Source organism: Numenius arquata, chromosome 6 (assembly GCF_964106895.1).
Source record: "Numenius arquata chromosome 6, bNumArq3.hap1.1, whole genome shotgun sequence".
NCBI lineage: Eukaryota > Metazoa > Chordata > Aves > Charadriiformes > Scolopacidae > Numenius > Numenius arquata.
In genome coordinates this window covers 41,164,182-41,179,687 of record NC_133581.1, presented here as the reverse complement: position 1 = coordinate 41,179,687, position 15,506 = coordinate 41,164,182, and the positions used below count along the sequence as shown (strand labels likewise).

Below are 15,506 nucleotides of genomic sequence, written 5' to 3'. Positions count from 1 at the left end.
CCCCTGATGGGCATTCCCAGGCAATGAAGAATTCTAGGATCCTGGTGCAAATTCACATTTCTGTTTAAATACCATCTTCTTCCCTGTTATTAACACTACCTGAAATCAGCAAAATGGAAAGAAACCAACCCCCAAACCCAGCCTTAATTAACCCTTCTCCCTGATGCTATTTGTTTATGTTCTCTAAGTGTGTAAAAATGCTGAATGAAACCAGATGACTCCTGGAACCTTCAAGTTCTCATGCCCTTCCATAAGCAGCACCTTGGTGTGCATGCGTGTGTCCAGGCATCAGAGCACATCACCTCCAGCTAATATCCCGCATTATCACCCAGGTCCTTCAAGCTGGGGCTGGAGAGCTGGCTGGCCTCGCTCAAGTGACAGGTCCAGGGCTTTCTGTGGTGGGGCCTCTTCCCCAGACGTGGCTGTGGTGCCTGTACATACTCAGCAGTTTGTTATGCTAGTGCATTGCTGTGACAGATGGCTTTCAAACAATGCCAGGTTTAAATGTGAACCAAAAGCAGCATTTAGTGAATTTTTTTAATGCAACAAGTCGTTGGTCAACTTGGCTTTCTGTAAGAGCTGGTTTGTCAAAATCTGTATTTGAGCCCTTCACCATTCAGTTTGACACCTGTGCAGCAAGCCCAGTTTTTACACGGAACGCCTGGTTCGGAGGCTGTGCTGGAAACCTCCGGCAGTCTCAGGCTGTGTCCCTGGCCTGCCTTCCTTCGAGCCTGCAGACATTCCCCTTTCCTCGTCCCAACTGCAGCCTAACCACTTTCCCTTCCGAAGCAGAGGGAGGGAGCCTTGCAGGTTCTCTGCTGCCCTCAAGTGCCTGCAGTCGGAGCTGGCCCAGCATTTGCACAGAAATGCCTGGTTTTCATATGCAAGGCACACAGCCAGGGCAGGTTCTCAGTCTGAGTGGCAGAGGTTTGAATTTGTCCCACTATTCCTTTTCCATGCTCCTCAGGGAGATTTGGAAGTGATGGAAATGCCTGCATAACTTTGGGTCTGTTCTGACTTGCCCTGGCTCTGACTGGGTGCTCAGGAAAGCCTGAACTGGGAAATGTCACACAGAACTGTCCACATGCAGTCTCATCCCTGGTCTGTCGGGGCTGGCTTCAGATGGACAGGTCAGTGCTAGGTTGATGGTTGGACTAGATGATCTGAAAGGTCCCTTCCAACCTAGGCAATTCTGTGATTCTGTGATTCTGTCTGCAGGTGGTGGATGGGGCCACTGAGCCTCCACACCCCGAGAGAGGCAAGGACTACATTTGCTGTATCTGTCAGGCCTTTGTAATTAACCGGCTATGGGTTTTATTCCCACAGGGTTGAGACATACACAACAGAAAACAATGAACTCTGGAAAAAAGTGGAGACCTTAGAAAACGCAAACAGGTAAGAGGGGCTAGACCTGACCCTCTGTGGGTAGGGGAGGATGGGCAGGAAGGGATGCCAGGGGAGCAGTGGGGCAGGAGGGGTGAGAAGAGAAAGACAGGCTTCCCCAGCTCCTGGCGGGACGGGGGCTGCTCGGCGAGGCACTGGTTTTCCTCCCGTGGCAGCAGAGAGGCAGCTGGGTTTGGTTAGCGAGCCTGGAATGTTTGTGTTGGGACAGCCAGCCCACGCTGCAGCGAGGGGAGGGAGGAAAGGCGTTTCTCACATCTCATCCTCCTTCTCCCTGCAGCCCATTGGGCTCACACTGCCCTCTCTATAGCTCTCCAGGCCTCTGCCTGTCTCCAAGGCAGCTGTGCCAAGGGAGGCCCCTCACACCAGCCTCTCGGACCCACTGTTTCTGCTCTTGGGCTCTTTGGAAGAACACAAGACCCTGGGCATAATGTGGCTATTTCAGGTTTCTCTTGAGAAAGAGCTGAACAGACCCGGTGAATTCAAGGAAAGCCCATTCCTCTAATAAAGGTAGCCACCAGCTCCCACCAAATCCAAGGCAAACACCCTGGTGTGGTAACCCAGCCCTTTCCCTGCCTCTTCCCCTTGCAAAGCAATCTTGAAGGATGTCCCTCCCATCTGCTGCTGCTGCTCATCTGAAAGAAGCAAGCAGCTCCCACAGCCCCAAAGCAGGCCCCTGGCTCCCTCGCCCAAGAATCTAGTGAGCGTTTGTGCTCCCAAGATGCAGAGCTGGTCGACTGATCACCAGGGGAATTTGCTTCCTTGGAAGCAAATAATAAAGACTCCCACCTCTGCAGTGGGGATGGGCAGCAGGAGCTGGAGCAGGGCCCAGCTCTGCTCCCTCTTACCTGGTGTAGTAGATGTGAGCAAGGGCAAGGTCAGCTGCAGGGCTGGTGATGGGGAAGCTCATTTCTATAGCCCCATTTTTATCACCCCCAGCTCAAATTGAAGGGGAGAACCACAGCCAGACAGCCAGTCCCTCCACCCACCCCTCTGCTGCCACTACAGCTCATGGAGTGCTCCTTGGGGCTCTGTCACACTCCTTCCATCCATGACACGAGTGCTGTGGCCCCAGCTTCCAGGCCAGCCACTGGTGGCATGGTCTGGCTGAGGTGTGTGAGTGGCCACATCCTCCCATCTGCCGGTGACACGGCTGCCCAGCTGCTCTCATCCACAGGGCACAGCCTTCTGCCTGGCCTCTCTGGGAACACAGGCAGCCTCTCTGGGAACACAGGCAGCCCCTGCTGCTAAAAAAGCACGAGCCCCACCCTGCAAAATCAGGAGATTGGCCTAAAAGCCAGGAGATTTTTTTTTTCCAAAATCAAAATTGTGTTCTTTCTAATTGGGTTTGGTTTTTGAGCACTGCCAGTGGGACGCGCTGCACTTCTCTCTACATGTACAAGGAGCAGAAGAGGATTTGGAAAGAGATAAAGCTGTGATTCTCCTGCAGTCTCCTGGCTCCAGGACCTGGCATTTTATAAAAGCTCAAACATATTTGTGTAAAGCAGTCAGTGCTCCCAGGGGGGAACACTCAGTAGTCTACATTTCAGTAATTTGCAGCCCTTGGGAACCGTGTGCTCTGTAGTCTCCCTCATCCCAGATTTCTTCTCCAGCCCGGTGAAGGATTCTGTGGCTTTTGGTAACACACCTACCACTGTTCTGTGTTCATGTGTGCCGATGCCCGTGTTCAGTTAAATGGGGCAGAGAGACCTTAACACGTGTTCCAGCTGGGGCAGCCAGAGAATGAATTAATTTCTGAACTCAAGATTTGGCTTTGCCCACATCCCTCTGCAGAGTTTGCCAAGACTGAAGAAGCTGGAGGGGATCAAAAGTGTTTTTTATTTCTCTCTCCACTGTATCCACCATATGGTTTGGGGCAGAGGTTAAGCTGCAGAGCGTGTCTCTCTGAGTGAAGTGAGAGCAGGCGGGTTTGTGCTCAAGGTCTGACCTGACTACAAACTTCCACCTCCATCCCAGATCTTGGCTTTCCTGGTAGCCTGCCTCTCCATTGCTCTGGGAGATGACTGACTGGGCTTTGAGGCACCCAGGAGTCCTAAATAAATGGGACATTCATAATGGTGGGTAGTTGCAGTGAAGGTTGCGTTCCTCCTGCAGTTCCTGCACACTTTATATCTCAAACACCCTTTTTTGTTTCTTGCTTCCTAAGCCTGTTTTGTCAGAGAACTTGGGCAAGACATAGCAAGGGGGAGATACTTGTTTTCACAAGAAGGGAAAATCAGGGTAAAATCTGAAGGGGGTAGGGCTATTCTTGTGTCACTTGCTGGCTGCTACCTCCTTATCATGTTTTGATTTGGGTTATTTCCTATCCCAGGACTCTGCTCCAGCAGTTACAGAAGCTGCAGGCTCTGGTAGCTGGGAAAGTCTCCAGACCTTACAAAATGGCTTCCACGCAGACCGGGACCTGCCTAATGGTATGAGCTTCATTTTCATCTTCCTTATGGGCCATGCTTCCACAGACAGCTCTGTCGATTGCCTATCTCTGCCCTCTTCCCCGCTGCCCACCTCTGTTGCCAATTACATCTGCTCTCTCCTTTTCTGTTAGAGCCACCAGAACTGGGCCCTGTGTCATACATACGTCAGTAGTGTCAGTTGTTTATGCACCAGCATTAGAATAATTCCTGCATTTTCACTGTCTTGTTCTTTGGGTAAAGCAGCACTTTGTTTGCTTTTCATTAGCTATCGGCCATTCAGCAAAAATCTTCTATGAGCTGCCATTGTAATGGGTAGAGTTTTCTTTTGCTGAGTTGGTAATGCTTAATGTTTAACTCAGCAGGGTGGATGAACAGTTCAAGTATTCCTCCCAGTGGGCATTGCCTTGTGTTTATCAGCAAGAAATGGCATCTGGTTTTGCTATGCCTGCACATCAGCCTTTGTTAAATCCAGCTGGAATTCTCTTCATTTGCCTTTTTGACTAACCAGAATGATTCAGGGTTGTCTGTTGGTTTTGGTAATCCCTGTTTGCCTCTCATTTCTTGTAGTGGAGGATCATGGTTAAGCAATATTGGCTTCACTGTGGAGCTTCGGGGCATGCCAGTGTGTAGCCATAAATAGAGTCAATTGCTTATTCTTCACCTCATTTTTTGCCAGTGGGAAAGTTTCTGTTCCATGATAAAAATATAACCTGTGATGTCTTTGCAGGATTGCCATAGTAGCTGCTTGTGACAAATTTGTCATAGTTAGTTATCTATATCTAGTTATCACTTCTGTGCTGTTAATAGTCATGAAATACAAACAGATGGTGAGGTGCTAGCCCCACTTCCTCAGCACCCTTAGTGTCCTGAGGGTTTGTTTTTCACTCTTGGTTCAGTCAGTTTCCTTGGTTCCAGAGCCCTGCTCTGTAATTCCCAGCACTTTCTCCTTTCAAGCTCTCCTCAGACTTTTGCTACTCTTTGCTGCCCCCGTGTCAGATCAGATTTTAACGACTGACTGTCTTTTCTGTTGGCTGTTCCGTGGCTTCATTCCCAAGTTCTTTCCACATTTTTGGGTGTGACCCAGCTGGGCCAAGTGACTCATTGCTCCTTTATGCAGCAGCTCATCAGAGCACCCCTGGCTCCAGCAATTCTTCATCACTACTATGTGGAATGAGCAAGTCCAGGAGAGGTGCCTTCCAGACATCCTCTGTGCTATAGGCTGATAAAAGACCTAATTTAGCTTCCGATCAATGTCTTATCTCTCTTCGCTGCTCCCTTCATTCCATGGCATCCAAGCCCACACACCAACTCTCTCAGGCTTCCGAGCTTTGAAGCATTTCAAGAATTCATAATTTGCTTTCGTATCTTTGGCCAGTTCCTCTCATAGGCCTCCGAGTTCCCATTTTCCATTTTCAAATACAGCACTTCTTATCACGAGAGATATGTAGAATCATCGTGCCTTGCAGGATGGGAGTGGAGCAGTGTACCCTTCTTTAGTCCTGTGTTGTTCCTGCTGGATATTTGTCTAGACAGTTCATGAAGGCCTCCAGTGGTGAGCAGTCCTCAGCTTCCTCAGGCAAACCAATCCAGTGCTTCATTATCTTTCCCACATAAAGCCTTCTTGCTATCTTGTCTCAATCTTCCTTGCAACAGCTTAAGCCTGTTACAACTTCTTCTGCCCACTGTAAGCAAGATGTTTACCCTCTCTTTGTGCAGCTGCATTATACATATTGGAAAACTATTGGTTTTGAGCAACTCCCTTCGGTCTGCTCTGCTAAATCACCACGATTTCTTCAGTCTGAGTTACTGAATCACTGTTTGTTCCCAGAGCTTTCTTCTAGACTTTCTCCAATCGCCCTGCATCTTTTTGGAAGTACAGGGCCCAAAACTGGACACAGTGTTCCACCTGAAGGCTGGTACAGAGCCAGCCAGCCAGAAAGCCTGTTCATACTGCCTTGGCTGAGATTTGCCTTTTGCAAAGTGACACCAAATTGTGCCCACCTTGTGCTCCATTTCAACTCCCAGATCCTCTTCTGTAGAACAGCTGCCTGGCCACGTAGTTGTTGACGTATTTCCTCTGTTAATGAGTCCTGCCACCTTGCAGGTCTCAGCAGGTCTCAGCATTTGTCTGTTCTCTTGGACTGCTTCTCCCCATGGTCAAGATCATTCTGAATTTGAATCCTGACCAAAAGCCAGTTTGCTTGTAGTCTCTCCCATCTGCAGATTTGATACAGTCCATCATCCAAGTCAAGCTTAAAAATGTTGAATCTTGCCAAAGCCATAACGGATCTCTCTGCTACTCCATCTGCTACTTCCTCCCAGTTTGACAGTGAACCATTTGATAACTGAGCTCTCAGGACGTCTTTTTTTTGATTAATTTTGCCTCTACCTTTCCAACTGGTTTTGCAGTAGTTTCCTGTAGCTTAGTTTCCCTCACTTTTTAAGAGGTCAAAATGGTGAGATGGTCAAAAGCTGTGAGATGAATGTTACTCAGAGTCAAACCAAGAGTTATTGTTATGAAGCGTTATACAGTTTGAACTGGAACCGATTCAGACCATCAATCAGAGTTAACCTGAAATAAAACAGAGTAAAAACAATGCTGGTTTGTAAAGCCCCAGTTGAAAGCCATGTTAAAGCAAGATGTTAAGTGTACTGCTCTCTCCCAGCCCATAAAGCCTGTTCATGTTAAAAGAGAAGAACAAGATTCACAGGGCTGGCCCCCTCTTTCTGGAATTTGTGTGTTTGCCTGTGACAATTCCAAGTGACATCTATTCAGAATTTATTTTTTCCCCTGTTTTTGTGGAATAAGGTTTCTGAAGGCCTTATGTGCTTGATATGATGTGCTTAGACAGCCTCTATGCTGTCCACATTTAATTTCCTTACTTTAAAATCATCCATGAAGAGTCTGGACAATTAAAATCCCTCTTTACATAGTGTAGCGTCCCTGTGCTATTATTTGATCTTCCACATCTCCTGTAATCCACTGGTGGTCAAAATTACCTTGATGTACCGGCTTCCGTACATTACTGACTCATGGCTCTTCCGAAATAGGTGGCTATTCTGAAAAGCAGTCAAGCAATTTCTGGCTGTCCCCACAGGTCAAACTTAGCTAGTTTATACATAGGTAGTAGAAATCACCAACAGATGCATTGCCTCCTTGGCGTGCTCAGTCTGAGCCCTGAGCTGGCTGCAGTTAGTTATGTACCACCCACGGCACATGGGTTTTCAGGTAGTAAGGATCTGGCTCTGTATCATTTCCCATGTGCCCCTTCTTGCTCTGCACTGGCAGTTCCCTAAACTCTATAGGATTCCTTACGATCAGCACTGGCATCTCACTCTGAAGCTTTACTATCACGGCAGAATTTGCCTACAGGTGCAGACCTACCAAAGGGGGATTTCCAGGGAGCTTTCATCCACCTCTCTCCTTTTATCACTGCCCAGTAACTCTGACTGGTTTGCCTGACAGCAGACGGTATGGACACATGGTCCTCAAAATGTGCATGTCAAGCACAAATTTAACCCTTTCCTTGGACTCTCCATCCTTGCCATCAGGTATTAGGCGGCTGCAGTTCTGCTGTCATTTTTGTCCTTGAAGGGACGGTAGCTTCACTTTGCTATGTGCTGTGGTACCTCACAGATTTCTCCTAGTGAGCTTGTTTTCTTATAGCCCATTACAGCTCCTGCAGAGTCAATGGTCAGGTTCCCTTTGGTCAAGGCAAAGCTTGTCCCTTCTCTTGAGCCTCCCTCTTTCTCAACTTGTTCCCCAGCTATGCTTTCCACCATCTTTCATCATCTGGACAGGCAACTTCCTACCATTGAACCAGAAATACTTCAAATAAAGCAACATGAGGAAGCTTCTGACTTCTTAGATTTGCAGTAGAGATTAGCAGAGCAAGCCCTTTCCCTCCGTGCGGGACCACAGTGACCCAGTTGTCAGCCCGACCACATGTTCTCACACAGCCTCATGTCTGTGCACTGCAGGGTGGGTGAGTGTTTCCTCATGGCAAGCGGCACTAACCCTGTGCTAATCTCCTCTCTAGGTGCTGGCACTCTGCTTCGTTCTGATCCTGGGATCCCTGATGCCCTGTCTCCCAGAGTTTTCTTCAGCATCACAGACAGTGAAAGCAACACCAGCACCAGACATTTACACAACTAGTAAGAGTGAGTTTTACGCGCTTACTCCATTTCACCCTGTCAAACCATTTCCACCTCTTCTCTCAACACTCCCAGTTCAGGGGTAGTATCCACCCCTCCGTGCCTACCCCATGCACTGGGGCTCTGGAGAGGGGAGATTCCTGACTCGTCAGTGGAACGAACTCTGATAACAGCACCTTGTTTGGGCCTGTTGTTGTTCTCTTGCTAACCATTCTCCCAACCCATGACAAGTGTCAAAGGAAGGAATGTGAGGGAAAAGTCCCAGGGCAGACTGATTGTCTTCTGAAGAGGCTGTTTGTCCAGGGGGGCATTTGCCTCCTGAAGCTGGGGGGAGGTGGGTGTTTACACATGGACAAGGCCATAGCTGGGTGAGCATGTGCTGAAACCACCACCATGACCCACCGCCCATTGCAAGAGACCTTGTCCTCATTGTTAACTAATGCTCTTCTTTTTTCCAGTTCAGTCACGGAGCCTCCTTTTCTATGATGAGGGTGCTGGCTCCTTAGAAGAGAGCTATAGCTCCTTCCTAACCATGGACCATCCTGAGGGGTGGGAGGCTGAAAAAGGGCAGTCTGAGGAGGGAAGGCCTCATCTGGCCAGGACACATGAGACGGCCAAATATCTCAGCAAATCTCAGCTGGAGGGTCCTGACCAGAACCGAACTGACCCAACTCCTGCCCACCCCAAAGAGCAATTCCATGAGAGGTAAGCAGGTGGGGGCCACTCTTTGAGCCCCAAAACACAGCATGGCGTCTGGGAGTGAGCAGCAGGCATGTCCCCTCTGCTGCAAGCTAAGGACAGCTGAGCTGCCCAGGACAGGCAGTTAGCTAAAGAGCAGTGGCTGGAGGAGGCCAATGCTGGCGGGGAGCGTAAGATCAAGTTTATTTTCTGGGGCAAAAGTTTAGGACTCCATAAAGCAGTGTCTCGCTGGCATATTGCTGAGGAGGACTGGGTAATTCAGGTGGTCCCAGGCTTGCTGGTCATTCAGTTCCCTGGGGAAGGGCTCCATCCTAGTCGGAGCAAACCAGCTGGGCACAGAGGGGTGAATTTGCATAGGAGGCCGCAATGAACCTTGACTGATGCCTTATCTTTTCTTTCCTTAGGGAGACAAGCTCCAGTGAGACAGATGAATACTTGTAGCAGCTGCTGGACCTCAAGGCCTCATCTGTCTGATTGCAGGATTCCCTCCTCACCAAGCAACTGAGGGGACTTGGCGGGAGAGGACACTGCATTCAGACACTCCTAAACTGGCCTTGGGTTCAGCTCCTTCCCTTCCCCGTGCCCCCCCCGTTAGTACTGATCTCTCTGAGGGGAGTCACAGGACTGCCAGAACCAGGAATAAATGTCTGGCGAAGCCCTGAGATGCCCTCTTCTCCTGGCCTTACCTCCTGATTAAATGAGCACTACCCTATGGGTAGTGGGCTCACCTTGGAGTGGAAGGAGATCAGGGGAAGCTCCCGAACTATTCAGCTCACTCCCCAAAGCCTCCAGACCAAGAGGGATGTCCCCAGGCGTGTACCCCTTGGCTACATCAGATGCACTTGAAGGAGAGAGAGAGAGAGAGTGCTGTATTTACTGTCCTGCCTGGGGAGCTTAGGAGTGGGTGATGCTGGTGCTGGAGAGATGGCTCTGGAGAGTTTGAGCTCATTCCTTCCCCTCCATCTGTTAGTATACTTCTGCTTCCGTTAAGAGAAAACCTATTTCTTCCTTGCTATGGTTTTCTCTTGATGGACATGCCTACATAACTTCCACACCAACTATCTGCAAAGATCTGCACACAAACGGAGTGGGGGAGACAGATCCCAGACAGATAAACAACCATAAAAATTAGCCAGCAGCTTCTGGGCAACCAGAGCTCTGAAATAGAGAACAATTTTCCCTCACAACCCACTTCTCCCTGCCCTCGGCACCCTTGCTTTGGCAGGGGTGGTATTTCCCTTTCTGTTCCCAGCTTGGGCCCTACAGTGCAGTGCTAAACAGGTCAGTGGCCTTCTCACTTTCCGTTCTCCAGGACTCCCCCTTTGAGAGTGGGTGAGAGAAACCCACTCCCATAACCTGATCCCCATCCCAGCTCTCCATCCCCAATTCTGCTTCATGCCAAATGGGGTCTTTCTAGGAACCACCAAGGAGAGCTCTGCAGCCCATTGGAGGGCTGTCAGATAGCCATCATTCCCCTCATATCCTCCGTGTGCACAGCAGTGTTTTGAAAGCCACTGAGGACATACTAGCATCTCTGGTGACAGGTACATCTTGTCAGGAAAGAGGTGACATATTGGAATTGGCCAGGGTCACCAAAAGACTGTTTTAGACCTCTTCCTTCTAAGTGCTGGCACCAGAGATAGCAAACTCTTGCCATACCACCCTTCAGTCCAGACTTGCCAATTTTGGTGCTGAAATGACCTCATCTCAAGCCTATGCCATCCTCTTTAGCACCCAGACACCCATTTCTGACCCTTCTTCCTCCCCGGCAAAAGCCCTGCTGAAAGGCTCAAGTGCCTCCTCGCTCCATTCCCTCAGCTGCCATTTGATGGAAGGACAATGTGGGACACGAGTGTTGGAGATCTGGGATGTTGCAGGTTGCCCCGTGTTTGTACGTGGGAGTCCCTGCGCACTCTACCAGGTCTCACAGCAGGCTCTTGGCTTGTTTCTCTTCAAGCACGCTGGACTCGCTCTGCACTGCCCCAGCCTCTCCTCTCCTCCCAGGCTGGGAGTGGAGAGGGTTCCCTGGAGACCAAGGATGGGATGGCTCTTGCTCAAGGACTGGGAGAAGTGAGGGAAGGGCCCTCACATCCCTCTTTTCTCCCTCCTGAAAACTGGTTTTGCCCCCTGAAGCCATTTAGGACAAATTTGGATACTGCTAGCTGCAACCATACATGCGTGGCCAGTGGGTTGAGAAAGAGGAAGGCCTTCAGCATAGCTCTGCTCTTCTCGACGTTCACACAGGTCACCAGATACCACTGCTTTCCCCGTCCTCCGCCTCCACCCCAGCACAAAGAACCACTGCCGGGTCCAAGCAATGCCCTCCTCCACCCCAACACTTCCACTGAGCATGTCCCCGTGCCTCCCACTCCCACCGTTGTACAGAGACCAAAAGCAGAACTCGTTTGTACATAATGAACCTTATTTTGTATTATTGCCGATCCCTTAAGATATTGTATTTTGGAGACTCTCAGATCCTATTTTCAGTATTGTATTTTATTAAGAATTAGTGCGGGCTTGGCATCTATGAATTTCCTTCTTGTTAGCAGCTCACTTTTCCCTTATACTCCCTCCTGTTTGTTTTTTATTTGGGTTTTTATTTTGTTTGTTTTTTTTTCAAGCCACCTTTTCCCTTCTACTTATCACTCGCTCTGCATTTGCTTAGTGAAGCAAAATAAAAATAAAATAAAAAGATGCAGCATCAGCCCTGGGTTGACGGGTCCTTTCATTGAGGCGTGGCTGTCAGGGCAGCCCACACGCATGGCTCCTCACCTCCAGCTCCCTGACCGTCCCCGTCCCCTGTCCGGGTGCAGAACTGGTTCGGCGCTGGGACCTCCTGCTCGGTGTCAGGGGCTAGAATCAAACCTGCATGGTGTATTTCCAGCAGTGCTGTGATTTCTTCTGCGGTCCTGAAAAAGTCACAACCGTTCTGCCTCAGTTTCTTCTCCCCCTCCAAAATACCGCTAACATCATCCTCTCGGAAGGAGGAAGATCGTGGAAGAAAGCTGATGAGGTGCAACGAGCTGCTCTGACAAAGGGGCTGTGCAGGAGACTGTACAACGAAGACATTGCGAGTAGCACTGTGGCTCTGCTCCCATCCCGTCTGAAAAAATACTTAAAATCCTTCAGCTGACAGTAGAAGCAGAGCAGCTGTGCTCAGATGGGTAACGACTTGGGACCTGACTATCTGTCGGGCCATTTGCATCCGCGAAAACGGATAGGTTTTATCCTGATTTTGTGTGAAACGTAAGGCAACGGGGAGTCTAGAAAACGAATCTTCATTTTCTAGAAAGCTCCAAGCGGATTCGTTAAGATTGGGCCACGAAAGGACTTCCCACAGTCGGCCCCCTCACGGCTGGAGGGCAGCCCAAGCAGGAGACCCTCTCAGAGGTGCTTTTTAGCACCTTTTGGCGGCTCCATGTCCCGCCTCTGGCTGGGCTGGTACCACAGGGCTCTGTCTTTGCCACAGGACGAGGATACGAGGCTCGAGGCTTGCAAAGATCTGTGGATTACAATGTCTTTGTGGAGAGCAGCAAAGCACTGAGCTGTTGCCACCCTGTTGTGACTGGGCTGGCCATTGACCAGTGGCCAGGAGAGAGAGGAGCTCTCTCGGCTGGGTCTGTACTGCCAAGAGCGGGGCTTGATGTGGGGCGGTGGCTTGGTCTGACACGGGTTTTACAGACCCCTAAAGAGATCCCTCCCCCTGCCCAACACCCACGGATGGAAGGAAATGCCTGACCATGCCCTGCGGTGTGTGTCCTGGGCCAGAACTAGTTTTAAATCGAGGGTCTGACGTTTTCCCCGCAGGACCTTGTCCAAAAGCAGCCTCCTACCCCTTCGTCAGTGGGGTGCACCTTCCCCCATCGTGCGACCAGGCTTCTCCCCACAGAAGAGGAGGAGGAAGGGATTCCGCTTTGCTTGTCCCTGTGAAACATCACCCAGCTCTTCGGGCAGTGCCTTCCAGGGAGATCCCAGCCTGCACCCTTTGTGCACACTCCAAAATGTCAAGGGAAACGGGCGCAAGAAGGGAGCTCTTAAAAGGATGACTTCTCGGGCCTTGGTTCCTTTAGTACTGAAGCAGCTGTCAGGAACAAATTTCCCTTCATCTCAACAAATCCTCCTGACTCTGCAGTCTACCGGATAGCTCTGAGCTGCTCAAAACGAGCACATTAGGATCTTTTGATCCACGCTACGCCTCCCGAAATGCTGCCAGCCAATCATACCTACCAATGGGGTTACGGCGACTAATTAGAGCAAAACGAGGGAATTAGCAAAGCAAGAGGGCACCTTCTTTACAAGTCACCTTCAGCCTCTCTCAGTTAGGCTGGGTCTGCTCCAAATGCCCCCAAGCCAAGCTCCTCCAGGCCAAGCTGGGCTTTTGCCCATTTTGGGTCACATTTCTAACAAGCCGGTGCACTGTCGATACCTACAAGCCCTGAACAAAAGAACGCTGACAGAACACGGGCTTCGTTTTTCAGAGACAAATTATTCCCCGACTGTTCTCTGTTACCAGGCCAACTTGAAAAAAAAAAAAAAAAAAAGAAAGAAAGAAAGAAAGAAAATAAAAGAGAGAAGAATTGGCTTTTGCGGCTCGCCGCTGCCCAGCCGGCCACTGGCGGTGCATGGCAGCAGCCTGGTGGGTACGTTGAGTTCATTACAGAAGGACACGTGCTACTAGCGCTCTCAGGAGAACATCCCCGCTCTCCGAGCCTGGTGTGGTCCCTCTTGCTGTCACCGTTTGGGACTGTACTAGCAGTTCTCACACGGACCCATCACGGGATTGGCAGGCTTCAGTCCCGCTTCCTGGCAAGGAGCCTGGGATTTTGGACACCTTCTGGGGAGAACCAGGTGGTCACACCTCCTGATGTCCCCCAGGTGCTGAGGGCTTGTCAATAGTGATGGCAACTGGCTGGATGCTGACCTAGCCCACCTCAGCCTTAACAAATCTGTGTTGATTTTCTAACCTGGTGGCTGAAACCGGGCTTACGGGTGAGCAGCGTGGAGGTTCCTCTTCTTGTGCTCTGAGGAGGAGACTGTACCCTCCCAGAGCTTGGCTCTCTGGAAATGCTGCTTCCTAGAAAGCCCATGCCCTGCCTGTGCCTGCAAAAGCAAGGACGGGGTCTGTATGGCAACACCGAGCTGCCCTTGCACCGTCCCCACGTGTCTACGCAGAAGGAAATCCTACGCAGGGCACCGAAAAGGCCCTCTCCTGCCTGTGCCCCAGGTAAGCAGGTGACCTGGCTCAGCTGAAGGGTGCCTTGGGAGGACAGGACCGACCCAACCCCACCACCCAGCCACGCTGTCCTCAGCCAGTCTCTGCCTGCTCTTCCCAGGTCCTCAGGGAGTTCTGATGGCATCCTGCAAGGGAAGGGTGACCCCAGTAGTGACAAACACGTGAAACGTCCTGCAGAAAAGGGTGAGCAGAGAGAGATGCAGAAGCCTGAGCAATCCTTTGCCTCCCCTCATGCAGGCATATGCTGTGATGTCTCCTCTTCTCCAGACACACAAAATCTGGACACGCTGCCTCTGTCACAGCCATACAGTTTGGCACATGGCTAGAAAGGGCCAAAATCCTCTGCTGGCTGTTCCTCCCCCCCCGAGAGAGGCTTTCTGTAGTGCAGGATCAGCCTCTGTGGAAAGGCAGGAGGCATTCACTGTCCTGCCCCTCTCTCTGCTTTGACCAGAGGCGCTGCGACCCCAGGGCTGTGCTGTGCCGGCTCTTGGGAGGTTTCCTGCAATACGGGCCTCTGCTTCCCTCCCTGAAGCTCCTTTCTTACGGCACCGACTCAGCCACCAACTCAGCCATCGGTGAGAAATGCCCCCCCGCCCAGGTGGCTCTTTCCTCCTTCTCCTACCTAGACCCTGTGCTCCCCCAGCCTCCAACTCGCATCCACACCAGTCTGGCCATCCCCATCCTCAGCATGGCAGCCACCCATTCCTTCAACCATGAGGGACAAGACAGCTGTTTGCCAAAATAGTCTGAGAGCGTGAGTGGAGCTGCATCCTGCGTCCCCCATAGCTCCGCTGGGCAGCTCAGCCAGCGTGAGTGTGAAGGTGGCTCTCATAGCACACAGCCAACGGGGACACCCCCCGGCCATGGTGAGCCCCGGGGCAGGCAGAGAGGCATCCCCCGGGTTGGTGGTGACAAGCAGCGAGATGCCGCAAGTCCCTCTGCACCGGCAGGGTACCTGCTGCTTCTCCCTTCCCACAGCCTGCTCCTGCCCGTGGGTGGCAGGAGGATGTGCGGCAGGGCCATGGATCGGTGCAGGGAGCGCTGGCAAGCTGCCGGGCAGGTCTCCGTCCCAGCCAGCGAGGATGAAGCCTGCTCTCAGGCTCGCCCAGTGGCACTCCGGCTTTCAAGGGGAACAAAACCCCTGTGGGGGCTGGAGGGGCTGAGTCACGCGGCGAGGAGGGTGCGGGGCTCCCTGCGAGTCACGACTGTGCGGAGGAGTGGGCTCGGGGGCTGCCGTGCCCCTGGGAGGCACAAATCCCCCAGCAGGCGTGGGACAGAGGGGGGAGATATCTACGTGACATTTAGGGCCAGACAAAGGTTCAGTAACTTGAACTGGAGGTGCCGGTGGGCTGTGGTTCCCAGGGAAAGGCACAGCCCTTCTCCAGCCTCTGCTGCTTCCCAGATTGGGGGTAGGAGGCCACATGGAGGTGATGAGGAGCGCTGGCAAGAGGGATGAGCTGCCCCTGTTGACTCCCAAGGTGATATAACAGTCAGGGCAGGCTGAGGACACATTCCAGCTGCCATCATGCCAGCCCTTCATGGGAAGGCACTGGGATTAGAGATGATGGTAATGTGTTCTTGATGTA

The 15,506-nt window shown here is 51.3% G+C and overlaps 1 protein-coding gene across 1 annotated transcript in view; it reads left to right on the top strand.

Annotated features, from left to right (window-relative positions):
- CREB3L1 (cAMP responsive element binding protein 3 like 1) overlaps positions 1-9,128 on the top strand; it is a 42,739-nt gene extending 33,611 nt beyond the window's left edge. Inside the window, exons 8-12 of the mRNA XM_074149378.1 lie at positions 1,327-1,395; positions 3,734-3,833; positions 7,874-7,994; positions 8,447-8,693; positions 9,092-9,128. Of these exons, the coding sequence (XP_074005479.1) occupies positions 1,327-1,395; positions 3,734-3,833; positions 7,874-7,994; positions 8,447-8,693; positions 9,092-9,128 (574 nt within the window). The remainder of the gene's footprint in view (positions 1-1,326; positions 1,396-3,733; positions 3,834-7,873; positions 7,995-8,446; positions 8,694-9,091) is intronic.
- The last annotated feature ends 6,378 nt before the right edge of the window (positions 9,129-15,506 follow it).